At 49.9% G+C, this 17,973-nt stretch overlaps 1 protein-coding gene across 8 annotated transcripts in view; it reads right to left on the bottom strand.

The window, feature by feature from the left end:
• ADAM15 (ADAM metallopeptidase domain 15) overlaps positions 1–17,973 on the bottom strand; it is a 46,154-nt gene that overhangs the window by 2,295 nt on the left and 25,886 nt on the right. For 2 of the 8 annotated variants that reach the window (XM_028709747.2, XM_028709745.2), the window contains exons 18-23: positions 16,770–16,881; positions 11,115–11,250; positions 9,503–9,553; positions 8,545–8,650; positions 4,555–4,632; positions 3,071–3,181 (exon numbers count right to left, since the gene is read on the bottom strand). In XM_028709747.2, the coding sequence (XP_028565580.2) occupies positions 3,071–3,181; positions 4,555–4,632; positions 8,545–8,650; positions 9,503–9,553; positions 11,115–11,250; positions 16,770–16,881 (594 nt within the window). The remainder of the gene's footprint in view (positions 1–3,070; positions 3,182–4,554; positions 4,633–8,544; positions 8,651–9,502; positions 9,554–11,114; positions 11,251–16,769; positions 16,882–17,973) is intronic. The other 6 variants (XM_028709748.2, XM_028709749.2, XM_077920155.1 and 3 more) reach the window with 6 other exon arrangements.

Raw genomic sequence — 17,973 nt, 5'->3', positions numbered from 1 at the left:
CAACCAGATGCCCCTCAAACAAATATATCTACCGTATTTTTTGCTCTATAAGACTCACTTTTTCCCTCCTAAAAGGTAAGGGGAAATGTGTGTGCGTCTTATGGAGCGAATGCAGGCTGCGCAGCTATCAGAGAAGCCAGAACAGCAAGAGGGGTTGCTGCTTTCACTGCGCAGCGATCCCTCTTGCTCTTCTGGCTTCTGAGATTCAGAATATTTTTTTTCTTGTTTTCCTCCTCCAAAAACTAGGTGCGTTTTGTGGTCTGGTGCGTCTTATAGAGCGAAAAATATAGTATATTTCCATGGCTGGTGTCAAGCTAAATTATGCTCAGAGAGTGGAACCACGTAAATGAGCTCTGTGGGCCTCACTTCACTTGTGGGCCTCAGCAGCTGAATAGTGTCGTTACAAATTTCACTTCTTTCCCCTGGGAAAAGGGATTGTTACCCCACTCTAGGAGGGGAATAGAAGGGCTTGCTAGCAACTCTCAGCACCCTTGACAGGAAAACAGCTCCCAGAATTCTTTGGGAAAAGCCATGGCTGTTCTTTTTTTAAAAAAAAGTTTTATTCATTTTTCATTTTCATTCATTACATACATCTCACATTCTTAACGTTTACTATATATTCCTCCCTCCCTCCCCTCCAAGACCCCCCAACTTGCGTTTCTGGTTTGTTTCTATTTTCATCCCCTTTGCTATCTCTCAACAGAAAAGGTTATTAATAATGTAACATCAAACCTATAAACATAAAAATAAAATTAACTACATCATCTTATTCCACTATTCTTCTAAACATTTTCTGGTACTAATAATGCGAATGTTATTTAAATCCTGCCATCAAGTCTATTGCCTTTCTTTGTTTCTGAAAATATAATATGAAGGGTTCCCAATCTTTTTCAAAATCTCTGTTGTCTTTTTCTCTTAGTTTTTCTGTTATTTTTCTGTTGGTCTTTCTGTCATGACAGAATGACAACGACAGCCATGGCTGCTCAAAGTGGTACACTGGGTTTCAAACACCACCGACTGGTTGTTGTGTCCCGTGTCTAAAATTTGCCTCAGGCCACATTCGCACCATACTTTTTTTTTTTAAATAATATTTATTATTTTCAGTAGATAAACATAGTAAAAAAAAAAAAAGATTAACAATAATAAAAACAAACAAAAAATAGGAGAAAAAGAGAAAAAAGATACATACAACATATTACCACTTAATTAATTAAAATTAAGTACCATCCATCTTCATAAACATAGTATTTGACTTCCTCGAATCTCTTCCGTCCGAATTTCTTAGTAATTATATGTAGCAGTGTCCAATATCAGAGTTTCAAAAAACCATATCACAGTCCTAATCATATTACATAGCTTTCCTTATCGTACATTTTCTTATTTATAAATTGAATTCCATTTTAATCCTAGGCCTAATTGTTTCTTTCAAGTGGTTACATATCTTTAATATGCACCATACATTTAAAGCACTGGGATAGCCCATTAAACAGCCATGGCTTCTCTCAAAGAATTCTGGGAGCTGTAGTTTGTTCTGGGCGCCGAGAGCGGTTAAGAGACCTCCCCATTTGCCTCACAGAGCTATACAATTCTGCGGGTGGTTTAACACTTAATCCCTCTTCCTGGGGAAACTCTGGGAATTGTAGCTCTGCGAGCGGAACAGCTTTCTTTTCCACCCATCTGTCGAATCCTCTTTCAAAGCCGCCCATGTCGGTGGCCCTCTCTGCCTCCTGTGGCAGTGAGTTCCACAGTCTTTCCTTTTGTCTGCTCCAAACCTCTCGACATTGCGGCCTGAATGGTCGCAAGGTCCCAGTATCGCATGAGATGCTAAAGAAGGCTGCATCCCACATACAGCAACGCTAGGCTCTCTTGGGAGCTTCCCATCAGCTGCACTTCCCAGAATAAATTGGAGTTCTTGTTATTAAATATACCACGAAAAAAGCACACCAAGAACTCAGGCCAATGTAAGTTTCAATAGTGGGAGTGGCCCTTCTCGCAAATCAATAAGTCAATAGTAACCTTAGAGTTTTTAATTCAATTCAACACATGTAACTATTATTAATATTGATTATTTTCAGTTGTTATCCTCGAGAAACGTAGAAAATAACAGGTTATATTTATCCGAAAGCCTTCAAACTTACACAACCCTTTAAAAATTAGGTAAGGAACCAAATGTTGTATAATACTGTTTTATAAATTATAATTTATGATAATTGAGAATTTAAACGTATTTTCATGTAATATTTGATACCTCCAGCTGATGACGGTGAATACATCGAAACAGGGCCCTGTCCGGGTTTCTAATCCATAACTGACTTCTGCTCAATGATTGAAACTAAGACCTCCACGACGAATCTGGACTGACGTGAACTTATCTCTACTCATAAACTCTTATCTCTAATTCTGTAATGAATTATTGTGTTGTACATATTTTTATGAGTTTGAGTTTGTAATCTCTGTTAAGAGTTTGCAATCTCTATTTGAGTTTGTAACCCTTGTCAGAATACATACTTTTGAATGGATTAGTTTTTGTTACTATTGACTATTGATTTGCGAGAAGGGACCACTCCCACGATTGAAACTTACATTGGCCTGAGTTCTTGGTGTGCTTTTTTCTTGGCACTTCCCAGAATGCCTTGGGTATGACATCGCACTGCTCTGCTCCAAGAAGCGCAATCAGCACAAAAAAGCACCAGGAACTTCTCCAGCAGCTTTCTGCTTGGCCCAAACCAGGATGAGAGCCAGGTAAGGTAAAAATTATGGGGTAAAAATTATGGGATAAATATTCTTCCCCATCGGACGGGGAGGAATAGGGCTGGCATACGCCTGGAATTTCCCGGACAACTGGGATTCGTCCTTGAAAATGGATTTTGGATGGAATTTATCAATATTCGGTGTATGGAGAAGAGGGATCGCTCCCTGTTTTTGGAGGGGAACTGGGGGAGGGACCTTCCCATTAACTCCCACAGCTGTTCCCATCCACCTTCCACCCTGCCCAAACAGACCACCCTCCTCCCTTTCCAAAAAACACACACCCCACCACCACCAGGAATGGCACCATGCTGCCAGTTACCTGAGCATCTTTAGGAATGGGGTCAGCAGGCAATGGGCGCGTTGGGGGCGCTGGCCTGTCCTGGACCGAGGCCTGGGCAGAAAGAGGAGGTACAGCAACAGACAAGACATGCTCGGATGAAGAAGAAGAAGAAGAAGAAAAAGATTGGGGGGGTGTTGTATGTTGGGGGAGCAGCTCTGGAAGAAGCATGGGAGGGCCTTGCTGTTTACTAAGGGAAGGCAGATCTGGATTAAGCGGGTCCCAGGTCCAATCCCCAGAATCTCCAAGCAGGGCTGGATAAAGACCCTGGAGAGCCACCGCTGGGTGGAAACAATGGCCTTACTCAGCAGCAGGCAGCTTCCTATGTTGGTATTTGTTCAGAACCATGAGGACCGGAACCTTACATGTTTTTAAGGTTTGGCCTCGACTCAGAAACAGAGCATGCAGAAGGACTCCGTTTCAGCCTCCGGCATCTCTCAAGGTAGGGCTGGGAAAGGCTCTCTTGTCTGAAAACCTGGAGGGGCCCTGCCGGTCAGCTTAGACCAGGGATGAGGAAACCTGTGGTTGGATTTTGCTGGATTCTAGTCCTCATGGTTCTCTTCTTGTTTAAATTATTTTTTTTATTACAGATTTTATTGTGCTACAAAACAAACGAACATGGAAAAGTACATATAGTATCTCCACTTTCTATTATTATTATTAATAATAATAATATTAATATACTGCCCTATACCTGAAGGTCTTAGGGCGGTTCACAGAATTCATAGGGACTTTTTCACGGTTTGTTGACATTCAGTATGAGACACTGTTGTCAGACATTGTGCAGATGGGGGAAAAGAGAGGGGAGGAAGAGAAATAGGGAGAATAATGACCTTTCGTTCTATTACAGTGTTTGGGCAGGGATTTTGTGCCACCGTCACGCAGGTAGGTCTATCTATCTATCTATTTATTTTCATTGGCACTGCGAGAGATTAGAGAGCCCAGAGCTTGGTTCGTTGCGTTCAGCTGGTTGCAGTGTCGTTTGTTGGTGAAGGGAGCTGCGTTGATGGGTCAAATTAGTCATATTGATTTGTATGCTTGGGGAGGGGGGATAGGTCTTGTGCTGTGCATGTAATAAAGGGGAGTCACACAGGGGCGGGGGGGGGGGGAGCCATCCTCCTTTGCTTGTCCTCCCCAAGCTATTTTAAGTTTGTTGGCTAACTTTTTTAATAGGGTGGTTCTGCATAAAGCTCTGATTTAAAGAGGAAGCCGGGAAGCGGTTGTTTTTTTAAATACCAAAGTTAGTCCATTGTGTCTATCTAGTTCAGCACTGTCCACACGGACTGGCAGCCTCTTTCAGGCAACACTTAGCCGGAGATAACATCAGGGATTGAATCTGGGACACCTGCACACAAAACACTGAGGCCCTGCCATGGACCGACGACTTTTCCTCCAGTCGCAGGAGACCATGCAATGGGGTCAAGGGACAAGCCGCCCCTGCCCCCTCCTTCCTCCCGCTCCGTTACCTGTTGACCCTTTGGGATCGGGTCAGGCGGAAGAGGTTTGGATGGTGGGTCAGGTCGAGAGGCATCAGGGACAGCAGGCTGCAGAGAGACGGAAGGCAGCGCCAGAAGGAAACCAGAGAGCAGATTGGAAGAGATAGAGAGAAAGAGAAAGAGAAAGAGAGAGAGAGAGAGAGAGAGAGAGAGAGAGAGAGAGAGAGAGAGAGTTATCGTTCCAGCCTGTGGCATGCATGGCTAGGGGTACATGAGAGGCACACACATTCATGCAAATGCAACCATGCAAGGAGAAAAGAGAGACAGACAGAGAGAGAAACAGGCACCCCAAAAATTTCTCGTCTATTTAGGAATTTAATTCTGAGTCTTAGATCGGTCCCAGAACATGTTGCAGAGACTCTGCCGCGAACACCTTGCGCGAGTAAGAAGAAAGGGGTGTCCCAGAGCACGTACAGAGTGCCTCGAGCTCCACCGGGTTAAACTGCCACCAGCCAGCCTGAGCCTGGTTTGGGAGGCTTAGGAAGGAGAAACTAAAGGCCGTTCCAAAATTAAGGAAGGGGGTCTTCTCCTAGTCGCATTTTAAAGAATCCCACTCAGCCTCAGGAATTAAAAAATTAAGCATTTAGAGGTCATATCCAGCCATGTTCTACTCAGAACAAACCCACTCAAATTAATTAACCTAGTTGAGCCACATCTATTCTGGCTTAGAACCAGGTTTCTACAAATCTGGCACAGGGTTTTGGTGAATTATAGAGCATTTAAGCCTAGTAACAGCAGGGCTGGGGAAGCTGCGGCCCTCCAGATGTGGATGGACTACAACTCCCATCATCACTGGATGCCGGCGCTGATGGGAGTCAGAGTCCCACCTTTGCAGTAAGCCTAAGGAGGCAGCACAAGCTGTCATAACACCCTCCAGCCACTTGAGGGTGCTGTGGGACTTTCTCCTTAGCCAGTCCTATCTACACTTCTACCTGCTCTTTCACAATACCATATAGTCTCACAGGGCAACACCTCCCCCTTTTTCTGGGGAAATTGTTCCATTCTGAAGGTTTGCCTTTTATTCAGGGCTGTGTTTACAGGGAGAGAGGGGCCTGTGGGAGATTCAGCTCCCTTATGGACGCGCCGGGCCCCCTCTTCCGACTTAAAAATTAAACAAAGGGGTTGCGCAGCAACAAAAATGTTGCAGTGCATCATCACCTCCTAAGAAAGAGCGTTTCTGTTCAGGGCTCCCAGCCAGCAAGCCACACCTCTGCCTCTGGGACACTCCATTCCATGCCCTCTACCAGCATACTCCATTGCAAAGCCCCCCCCCAACTCCACCCCCCCATTTTTTAACTCACTACTCAGCATTTGGAGGGTAGGCCTGGAAAATTAAGCGCTTCAAACTAAGATGGCACTTCATGATTAAAATTAGTCTGCAGTGTATGCAGCTGAGTTTATATTAAAATATTACATTTAGCATCAAATGCTTCCAGGCTAGCAGGGTGGAAGGGAACTTATCTCTTTTGGTGCAAAGGTGCTTTTGTTCTCCCACTAATCCCCCCCCCCCCAAATCCCCAAACCCACAAAAAAACAAGGTACACTCTCAGGATGTAACAGGATTGAATGATCTGTAAGCCCCGCCTCCCAAGAGTAACTGACCACTCCCACAGCCAGCCATAGCAACAGTTTCTAAGCCCCGCCACCTGTCAGCAACTATTCAGCCAATCACCCGTGGCAACAGCCCAACAGCCCCACCACCATCCATGACCAATAGAAGCAGCCTAGGAGACAGGCCCCAAGCCTATAGTTACCATGGCAACCAACACACAAACGGACCGATTATAATCAGTGAAAACTTCAGAGCAACCTGTAACTGATCTAGACAGATATAGATATCTATCTGTATAGATGTAAACATGCACACACATGGTACACAAATTTACTAAACACAAATTTACTAAACGTTTTATCTGCAACCTTGGAATTAAAAGTTTGCAATGTCCGTAAGGCTGAAAAGTACAACTTAATAAGTTATCACCAGGAAACAAAATTTGACAACTGGGTGTGTGGAGATTGTGCGTAAAAGAAGGTCATGAGATTCTGGTTTTCTTCAGACTCTGCACAACTACCCACTCCTCAGTTTGGATCCATCGTATTTAATAAGCTAATTTTTTAAAACAAAATGTAATAAATATAATAAAGAAGAACTGGGAGAGGTAATGTTTGTTAATTCTAAAATAAAATAAAATTGTTGCTATGGGGGGGGGGAAGGGAGAGAGTGCTTCACTTCAGTAATTTTAAAACCTACCTCCTGTATATATATACCGTATTTTTTGCACCATAACACTCACTTTTTTCCTCCTAAAAAGTAAGGGGAAATGTCTGTGCGTGTTATGGAGGGAATGCCTACGGGTGGCATGCCTACGGATTTTCCTCCTCTAAAAACTACGTGCGTGTTATGGTCGGGTGCGTGTTATAGAGCGAAAAATACGGTATATATTGGGGGGGGATTGTTGCTAAAAACACAGACTAAATTTTTCCCTTTTCTTTTTGTGGCACTAAAACAGTTTCCTCTCATCCAACAAAAATGCAATTATTATTTAACTATATCATACACACGTAGCCGAAAGCCTACATGGTGTGGTGGTTGTAAGCTGCGTGTCAGACTAGGACCTGGGTTCAAATCCCCACTCAGCCATGAAGCTCATTGGGTGACCCTTGGCCAGCCACTGCCTCTCAGCCTAGCCTACCTCGCAGGGTTATGGTGGGGATTAAATGATGGTGAGAATCATGTACTCCACACCCTGGGCTCCCTGAAGAAAAAGGTGGAGGTATAAATGCAACAAATAAATAAAATATCCCACCCTAGCCCTGAAGATGGAAGTTTAGGCCTTACATCCAAAATAACATTCAAAGAACATACGTTCCTACCCATTAGTATGGAAGGCGATATGCAGTTTGCATTAACCACAAGGTTTTATAGTGTTAGGGGAGCCTCTATTCATTTTTAGCCATGTGCATAAAAAGGAGGTGTATTGATTTGTGGCAAAAAGGTCTTTGTGCTTCAAACCTTGGGCCAAGTTTAGTTAGTCAATTCCACCCCCCTGCCAAAAAAACCCCAAGTGCTTATTTGCCAGACTTTATTGTACCACTTTGTCAAAGCAGCACCCCTCCAAATTCTTCTGGTATCTCATTATTGCAAGTACATACCCTCCAACATTTCTCCAATGAAAATAGGGGCGTCCCATTCCATAATGATATAATTTTACTATTTATACCCTGTCCATCTGACTGGGTTGCCCCAGCCACTCTGGCCAGCTTCCCAACATATATAAAAACATAACACAACATTAAACATTTTTTTTAAAAAAACTTCCCTTTACAGGATTGCCTTCAGACAGCTTGGAGCATGGGTAGGCAACCTAAGGCCCGGGGGCCAGATCCGGCCCAATCGCCTTCTAAGTCTGGCCCATGGATGGTCCAGGAATCAGCATGTTTTCACAAGAATAGAATGTGACCTTTTATTTAAAATGCATCTCTGGGTTATTTGTGGGGCCTGCCTGGTGTTTTTACATGAGTAGAATGTGTGCATTTATTTAAAATGCATCTCTGGGATATTTGTGGGGCATAGGACTTTGTTCATTTTTTCTTCAGAATATAGTCTGGGCCCACACAATGTCTGAGGGACAGTGGACCGGCCCCCTGCTGAAAAAGTTTGCTGACCCCTGGCTTGGAGGGTCAGATAACTCCATACCCGCCAACATTTCTCCGATGAAAATAGGGACGTCCTAAGGAAAAGTGGGACATTCCGGGATCGAATCAGAAACCGGGACGGCTTCTCCAAATCAGGAACGCCCCTGAAAAAATAGGGACCCTTGGAGGGGCTGTGAGTAAGGGGTCTGAACCGTAAGATGATATTGTAATAATCTAACGAATTAGTAAATGAAAGAAATGCAGCGATCACAGGTGGCACAGCCAGGCGCCATCCACACACGAAGGTGGGAACCCATCACTTACCTTGGAAGTCGGCATGAGCTGGAGCTCAGTGTTCTGCCTGAACTGTGGGGGGCGGGGGCGCCCTGGTGGGGCTTGGCTGTAAGTCCGAGGCTCAGGGTGCGTGATCCTGATGGGGAGAACAGGGAGGCTGAGGCCTTGGTCTTAGGAGACATATTACAGGCCAACACACACATATACACAACACAGAGAGAGACCAACACACTTTTGCCTCTGGCTCCGCCCAGCGCTGCAATGCGGCCCCCAATAGGTCATCCAGAAGGGAATGCGGCCCTCGAGATGCAAAAGGTTCTAGAGTCCCCAAGCAGCCCTCAGGGACTTGGATTTCGACCCAAAGGAGAGAAGAGTGCACGCAAGAGAAATACTGTATTTTTCGCCCCATAGGGTGCACCGTTTGGGGGGGGGATAAATTTATTTCCCCCCCAGGCGCGGGGCTGGGGCGGGGGAAGCCCGAGCTTCCCCCGACCCCAGCCCCCAGAACAGGCTGCTATCTGCAAGCCTAGGGAGCCCGGCGGGAAGTCGCGCTGGGCTCCCACGGCTTGCGGAGAGCTGCCCAAAGCCCGGAGCACGCTTCTTAGCACGCCCCGGGCTTTGGGATGCAGGCAGCTCTCCGCAAGCCTTGGGAGACCGGCGGGAACTCCCGCGGGGTCCCAAGGATTGCGGATAGCTTCCTGAAGCCTGGAGAGCGAGAGGGGTCGGTGCACACCGACCCCTCTCGCTCTCCAGGCTTCAGCGAAAGCCTGCATTCGCCCCATAGGACGCACACACATTTCCCCTTCATTTTTGGAGGGGGAAAAGTGCGTCCTATAGGGCGAAAAATACGGTACATTTGTATAGAAGCACCAAACCCAGGCAAAGCACCAAACCAGCACCAGATAGGAAGGGGGGGGAAGCCTCCACCGTTTCATTCACACCCAAAAATGACATCAAAGCTCAGCTGTTGCAGGATCAGCCATATTACCCTCTTTGTTCAGCTGGGCGGATGAATCGCACCCGGGACTCTGCCTCAGTGCTGCAGGGTGAGGGGAGCAGAGTTAGTGTTCCACAGCAGTGTGTGACATTGGGGAGAGGGGAGGAGAGAGGTCCCTTTGTGGGGCACGGGATGGGTGCGTGGGGAGAGAAACAGCCAGGTGTCAACACAGTGTGAGGGATCAGATGGAGGTTAGGGCAGGAATTACTGGATGGCATCCAATTGTGCTCTGCTTAGAGTAAGCCCACTGTAATTAATGGGCCTATGTTAGTCATGTTGTTTAAGGAGCCTGCGGTCGTGTAGTGGTTAGAGTATTGGACGAAGAGCTGGGAGATCATGTTTATGTTTAGCCTGGAGAAGAGGAGGTTAAGGGGTGATATGATAGCCATCTTCAAATATATAAAAGGATGTCATATAGAGGAGGGAGAAAGGTTGTTTTCTGCTGCTCCAGAGAAGCGGACACGGAGCAATGGATCCAAACTGCAAGAAAGAAGATTCCACCTAAACATTAGGAAGAACTTCCTGACAGTAAGAGCTGTTCGACAGTGGAATTTGCTGCCAAGGAGTGTGGTGGAGCCTCCTTCTTTGGAGGTCTTTAAGCAGAGGCTTGACAACCATATGTCAGGAGTGCTCTGATGGTGTTTCCTGCTTGGCAGGGGGTTGGACTCGATGGCCCTTGTGGTCTATTCCAACTCTATGATTCTATGATTCTAGGGTTCAAATCCTCCACCCAGTCGTGAAGCTCTCTGGGTGACCTTGGGCCAGACACTGTCTCACAGCTTAAGCTCCCTTGCAGGGTTGTTGCAAGGATAAAATGGGGAGAAGGAGGAACTGTGCATGCCACCATGAGTCGCTTGGAGGAAAAGGTGGGATAAAAACATAATAAACAAATAATTTCAGCGGGTCTGCTCCGACTAGGGCTGAAACGGGATACAACCCATCTCCACAGTTATTTGACTTCTCCATTGCTTGCTGCAGACAAGTCTCCAAGCAACATTAAAAAGAACAAATCATAAAAATAATACATTCCGATAGAGCCATTGCAGATAGCTCATAAAGAAACCCACTAAAAACAGCAAGGTTATATTCCCACCATGTAGGCCACCGGCCGACAGATCACACTCCACTAAGAGACCTGGAAGGAGAGGAGAGTTTCAGCCTGGTGCCAATAAAAGCGGAACGATGGCAGCAGGCAGACCTTAGCTGGAAAGAGGACTCCGCAGACAACTGAAAAGGCCCTGTTCCTTGACCACCACCCTCCAAAACCTGGAAAACCGACTCAGATGAAGACCAAGGTGGAAGAGGGGGTGGAATCCAGATAGGGTCATATCGGCAGAGGTGCTATGAAAGATATTGTGGTCCTGAAATTAAAACCAGCATCAGAAAGGAGATCCTGGCATGACGGCTTTGAGCCACCTGGGTGGCACATTTTGGCCTTTAATGGGACGGAGGGAGGGAGGAAGGAAGGAAGGTTCACACCTTTGCTAGGGCAGCCATTTGGAGGGGATGTTGGAGGGAAAGTGGGGGAGTCATTTCACCAGGACACTGGTGGAAAGCGGGGCAGGGAACAAAGGTGCGGGGCAAGGAGGGTGTGCCATCTTACCTGTACTGACAGCTGGTGCCCTTGCCAATCTGCCAGAGGCGCTTGTGGACCCGCTTGGTGCAGCAGATCCCGAGGCAGAGGACTAAGACCAGCAAGAGTGCCGTCAGCACTAAGGCGGTCGAGGTGGCGCTGCCCCCTGGGAAGGAGAGGGTGGGGGGAAGAAGAGACAGTGTGTTATTCAGTGCCAGGCAGACGCACGTCCACAATGCCACATGCCAGGCTGTATATTCCCCCGCTGCCTTCCCATTAACAAAAGAGACCTTGTTCCCAACTCAGTCACCAGCTCTGAACGCCCTACGCTGTTATATACAATACGGAGCTATCCACCCACCCGGCAGAAGGAGAGCGGCTGGGGGTTTAATCCTCCCTTCCCAATAGGCTTGAAGCAACTCTCCTGCAGCGTTTGGGACTCCCTTAAGCTGAGAGAAAAGACGTGACACAATGGGACTCTATAAAATTATGCGTGGGTGGAGACAGTTGTTCTCTCCCTCTCAACATATGAGAGCTGGGTTCATGGGTGCTGAATGTTGGAAGATTCGGGACAGATCAGCAGAAAGTCTTTCTTCACGCAGTTAAACTATGGAACTCTCTGCCACATGAGGCCGGGATGGCCACCGACTTGGATGGCTTTGAAAGAGGATTAGATGAATTTGCGGAGGGCAAAGCTGTTGGCTATGTGTGGCTGCTAGCCACAATGGCTATTGCTCTGCCTCTCCTGTCGGAGGCTGGATGTCCCTCTGAATACTGGGAGTTCCTGGGAGTCACAAATGGAGGGAGCTGCTCTCGCACTTGGGTCCTGCTCGCAGGCTTCCCACAGGCATTTGGTCGGCCACTGTGAGGGCAAGATGCTGGATGGCCTGATCCGGGCTGCACGGCTGTTCTTAAGTTCCTACGAGCAACAGTGGGCTCTTTCCTTTACGCCCTGCCTGTGGTCTTCCTGCAGGCATCCAATTGGCCACTGTGAGAACAGGATACTGGACTAGATAGGCCCCTGGCCTCATCCACGCTTCCTAGGATCTTCTGGCTGTTCTCTTTCCCTAGAATCTGGCCTGGATACTGATCTCCTCCTGCAATGATACACTAGGGCAGCCTTTCTCAACCTGTGGGTCCCCATATGTTGTTGAACTACAACTCCCATCACCCCTAGCTAGCAAGGCCAGAGCTCAGGGATGATAGGAGTTGTAGTCCAACAACATCTGGGGACCCACAGGTTGAGAACCGCTGCACTAGGGGGTTCCTCCAGACTGGGGTTTGCATCCAGTGCTAGTCCCGAGAGTAAACCCACAACGCGACCAATTTGGACAGAGTTATTTAAAGGGGTCTGCTCTCTGTAGGACTTCGCTTGGGACAACCCTGGGCTGCTGTGCTTTGCAGCTGTGTTCTGCAAAGTTAAGAACGCGAGACGAGCCTGCTTGGATCTCCTTAGGTTCTTCTCATCGACGAAAAAAAGCACGCATTCATGGCGGATTTTTAACCGTCCCCCACGCCATCCTGCTTTTACTAGCAGTTCTGCAAAGCTTCCCCAATGTTATCAACATTATTGCCGCCTGGAGGGGGGGAGTCTCGTGCTATTAGAACATAACAAAAGCGGGACAGAAAAGAGAAGCAAAGGGTATCAAGAGCAGGATCGCATACAAAACCATCCTGATGCCATCAGGAGCACAAATTGTCAGGAATGCAAGATAAAAAGGATGTCTGGAAGGGATGCTAGGGAGATATAACAACTATGTGGCTGGATTGTATATGCATGAGTGTCCTTCAAGGCTGTGTGACCTTTCACTGGGACCTACTTTCTGGGTCTATGAATTATGTGCACCTTCAAGTTTTTTAATTTGGAAGAGAAAAGGAAAAAAGCCAGCCTCAGGCTACAGCACTTTTGGGAAATCACTGTTGTAAAAGAAAGCAGAAGAGCAATTGTCTGCCTCCTTTTATGGTATTTTCCATTGCTGTTACTGATGTTTTATTTTCAAAATTGTCTTGCCTCGCAACGTTTACGGCTTCCAGAAGAGGCTTTGAAAACATGCGTTTCAACACATGAATATGATTTAAATAATGATGATTAGGTAGATAATAAATAGTAAGTAATAAAATAAAATAGAAGTAAGTAATAGAAATAAGACTCCTGGCTAACCATGCCTCTCTTGAGCCAACTGAGTTGTTAACAGGCCCAGAACGGGTGTCAGATAGGAACATAAAAACAGCATGGCTGCTGGATCAGGCCAAAGGGTCACCTGCTTCAGGATCCTGTTCTCCCAGTGGTCAACTGGATTCCGCATGGGGAAGCCCGAAAGCAAGACCTGAAAGCAGGTTATCAATGGCAGCAATGGAAGCTAACGGCTAGAAAAATAGCTGAAGGCCTTTTCAAAGGTTTTGATGCGAGAAGTTTGTCGAGTCGCATTTAAATAATAATAATAATAATACAGTGGTACATCGCAAGACGAAATTAATTCGTTCCGCAAGTCTCTTCGTCTTGCGAGTTTTTCGTCTTGCGATGCACGGTTTCCCATAGGAATGCATTGAAAATCAATTAATGCGTTCCTAGGGAAACCGCCTTCAGACCAGGTCCGGGGACAGTCTGTCCCCCGACCTCTTCTGAAGGCTGGGGGGGGGGGCAAAAGTCTTTGCCCCCCCCCCGCCTGCATTCAAAAGCCCTCCGGGACGCGCTGCGTTTCTCCGCTCTCCCGGGAAGGCAGGCAGGGGGGAGCAAAGACTTTTGCCCCCCGCTGGCCTTCAGAAGAGGTCCAGGACCTCTTCTGAAGGCCGGCGGGGGGCGAAAGTCTTTGCTCCCCCCCTGCCTTCAAAAGCTGTCCACCCAGGCTTCGCGGACCTCTCCGCAAGCAGCGGCAGCGCTGCCGCTGCTTGCGGAGAGTTGCCGGCATGCCGAAGCCTGGGCGCGCCGAGATCAGCGCGCCCAGGCTTCGCGGACCTCTCCGCAAAAAGCGGCAGCGCTGCCGCTGCTTGCGGAGAGATGCCGGCATCCTGAAGCCTGGGCGCGCCGAGATCAGCGCGCCCAGGCTTCGCGGACCTCTCCGCAAAAAGCGGCAGCGCTGCCGCTGCTTGCGGAGAGATGCCGGCATGCTGAAGCCTGGGCGCGCCGAGATCAGCGCGCCCAGGCTTCGCGGACCTCTCCGCAAAAAGCGGCAGCGCTGCCGCTGCTTGCGGAGAGATGCCGGCATCCTGAAGCCTGGGCGCGCCGAGATCAGCGCGCCCAGGCTTCGCGGACCTCTCCGCAAAAAGCGGCAGCGCTGCCGCTGCTTGCGGAAAGATGCCGGCATCCTGAAGCCTGGGCGCGCCGAGATCAGCGCGCCCAGGCTTCGCGGACCTCTCCACAAAAAGCGGCAGCGCTGCCGCTGCTTGCGGAGAGATGCCGGCATGCTGAAGCCTGGGCGCGCCGAGATCAGCGCGCCCAGGCTTCGCGGACCTCTCCGCAAAAAGCGGCAGCGCTGCCGCTGCTTGCGGAGAGATGCCGGCATCCTGAAGCCTGGGCGCGCCGAGATCAGCGCGCCCAGGCTTCGCGGACCTCTCCGCAAAAAGCGGCAGCGCTGCCGCTGCTTGCGGAGAGATGCCGGCATCCTGAAGCCTGGGCGCGCCGAGATCAGCGCGCCCAGGCTTCGCGGACCTCTCCGCAAAAAGCGGCAGCGCTGCCGCTGCTTGCGGAAAGATGCCGGCATCCTGAAGCCTGGGCGCGCCGAGATCAGCGCGCCCAGGCTTCGCGGACCTCTCCACAAAAAGCGGCAGCGCTGCCGCTGCTTGCGGAGAGATGCCGGCATGCTGAAGCCTGGGCGCGCCGAGATCAGCGCGCCCAGGCTTCGCGGACCTCTCCGCAAAAAGCGGCAGCGCTGCCGCTGCTTGCGGAGAGATGCCGGCATCCTGAAGCCTGGGCGCGCCGAGATCAGCGCGCCCAGGCTTCGCGGACCTCTCCGCAAAAAGCGGCAGCGCTGCCGCTGCTTGCGGAGAGATGCCGGCATCCTGAAGCCTGGGCGCGCCGAGATCAGCGCGCCCAGGCTTCGCGGACCTCTCCGCAAAAAGCGGCAGCGCTGCCGCTGCTTGCGGAGAGATGCCGGCATCCTGAAGCCTGGGCGCGCCGAGATCAGCGCGCCCAGGCTTCGCGGACCTCTCCGCAAAAAGCGGCAGCGCTGCCGCTGCTTGCGGAAAGATGCCGGCATCCTGAAGCCTGGGCGCGCCGAGATCAGCGCGCCCAGGCTTCGCGGACCTCTCCACAAAAAGCGGCAGCGCTGCCGCTGCTTGCGGAGAGATGCCGGCATGCTGAAGCCTGGGCGCGCCGAGATCAGCGCGCCCAGGCTTCGCGGACCTCTCCGCAAAAAGCGGCAGCGCTGCCGCTGCTTGCGGAGAGATGCCGGCATCCTGAAGCCTGGGCGCGCCGAGATCAGCGCGCCCAGGCTTCGCGGACCTCTCCGCAAAAAGCGGCAGCGCTGCCGCTGCTTGCGGAGAGATGCCGGCATCCTGAAGCCTGGGCGCGCCGAGATCAGCGCGCCCAGGCTTCGCGGACCTCTCCGCAAAAAGCGGCAGCGCTGCCGCTGCTTGCGGAGAGATGCCGGCATCCTGAAGCCTGGGCGCGCCGAGATCAGCGCGCCCAGGCTTCGCGGCCCCGTCCCTGGCATCGGGACATGGTCCCGATGGCGGGCGGCGGGGGGAGGCGTTCCCGCCCGTCCACCGGCATCGGGGCATGGTCCTGATGGCGGGCGGCGGGGGGAGGCGTTCCCGCCCCACCGCCCGGCATCGGGGCATGGTCCGGGGCTTTTAAATTGCCCCGGAACAGCGGAGAAGTCCCCCGCTGTCCCGGGGCTTTTTAAAATGCTGGCGGGCGACAGCGGAGGCGCTTCCCCGCTGTCCCGGAGATTTCCCTATGGGCTTTCGTCTTGCGAAGCAAGCCCATAGGGAACTTCGTCTTGCGAAGTGCCTCCAAAACGGAAAACCCTTTCGTCTAGCGGGTTTTCCGTCTTGCGAGGCGTTCGTCTTGCGGGGTACCACTGTAATAGTTTTTTATTTATACCCCGCCCTCCCCAGCCAAGCCCGGGCTCAGGGCGGCTAACAAGCAATAATAAAAACAAGTTGAATGATTACAACTTAAAACAAAATTAAAATTCAACATTAAAATACCAAAACATTAAAATATTAAAATGCCTAATTAAAATGCCTCATCGCAGGAGGAGAAGGAAAAGAAAAAAGAAAGAGAGGGAGGGAATCAAATTGGCTCCAAGCCAAAGGCCAGGCGGAACAACTCTGTCTTACAGGCCCTGCGGAAAGAAATCAGATCCTGCAGGGCCCTGGTCTCAAGAGGCAGAGCGTTCCACCAAGCCGGAGCCAGTGTTGAAAAGGCCCTGGCTCTGGTTGAAGCTAATCTAATTTCCTTAGGGCCTGGGACCACTAGGGTGTTGCTATTTATGGACCTTGAGGCTCTCCGTGGGGCAGACCGGGAGAGGCGGTCCCGTAGGTACGAGGGTCCTAGGCCCTGTGATGCCACTTGAAACAGTCATGGCTTCTCCCAAAGATCCCCGGGACCCGGGGTTTGATAAGGGTAACGAGAGCTGTTAGGAGCAACCCCTATTCCCCCCAGAGAGCTACAATTGACCGTTCAGCCTCTTTGAGAATTGCAGCACTTATCCCAGCCCACTGGGCCCCACGGCTACTTACTTGACTCCATAGCAGCTGATCCGCTGTCTATGCTGCCCCCCGACCCGCTGCTCAGACAGTTCGGAGGAGCCCAGCCAGACTGACAATGGCAGTGTCCTTTGCTGTTACATACCTGCAAACAGGGAAGAAGGACCCACAGAAGGAGGTGACTTGGCAGAATCGGAAAAGGCCAGAGCACTTTCTTTTTTCCCTTCACTTCCGCCACATCGTGGCCCATCAAGGGGTTACCCTCGGAGGCCCCAATCCGCCTCTATGGGAGATGGGGTTGCTGAAACTCAGCCTCCATCCATGCAATAGTTAAATCAGTATCATACCACTTTAAATGGGCCATGCCTTCCCTCAAAGCATCTTTGGAAACTGTAGTTTGTTAAGGGGACTGAGAGTTGTTAGGCAACACCCCCCCATTCCCCTCACAGAGCTACAATTCCCAGAGGGGTTTCGCAATCTGTCGTCGCAAGGAACTCTGGGAATTGTAGTTCTGTGAGGGGAATGGGGAGGAGATTCCTGGCTTCTAACTCCCCTCCTCCCATACAGTAGAGTAGTGGCAGGTTCAGAGGTGCCTTCACAATAATCACTGCCACACCCTTTACCAAGATTGTACAATAATCTTAGAATTCTACTCTGGGTGGTTTCCAACAGAATAAGAACACAGCAAAACATCAAACACTATAAACTTCCCGATACAGGGCTGCCTTCAGATGTCTTCTGAAAGTCATATAGTTATTTATCTCCTTGGCATCTTATGGGAGGGGGTTCCACAGGGCGGGCGCTACTGCCAAGAAGGCCCTCTGCCTGGTTCCCTGTAGCTTCACTTCTCACAGGGAAGGAACCGCCAGAAATCCCTCGGAGCTGGACTTCAGTGTCCGGGCTGAACGATGAAGATGGAGATGCTCCTACAGGTATACAGTCGTACCCTGGAAGTCAAACGGAATCCATTCCAGAAGTCCGTTCGACTCCCAAAACGTTCAAAAACCAAAGCACGGCTTCTGATTAGCTGCAGGAAACTCCTGCAGCCAATTGGAAGCCCTGTCGGACGTTCGGCTTCCAAAAACAGTTCGCAAACCGGAACAGTCACTTCTGGATTTGCGACGTTCGGGAGCCAAAACGTTTGAGAACTAAGCTGTTCGAAAACCAAGGTACGACTGTACTGGGCAGAGACATTGCAACACTCAATGAAAACCTCCCTGTGTGGCCTTTCAGCCAG

This window comes from Podarcis muralis, chromosome 16 (assembly GCF_964188315.1).
Source record: "Podarcis muralis chromosome 16, rPodMur119.hap1.1, whole genome shotgun sequence".
NCBI classification, from domain to species: Eukaryota; Metazoa; Chordata; class Lepidosauria; order Squamata; family Lacertidae; genus Podarcis; species Podarcis muralis.
The sequence above is the reverse complement of the archived record's forward strand: the minus strand, read 5'-3'. Positions and strand labels throughout refer to the sequence as shown.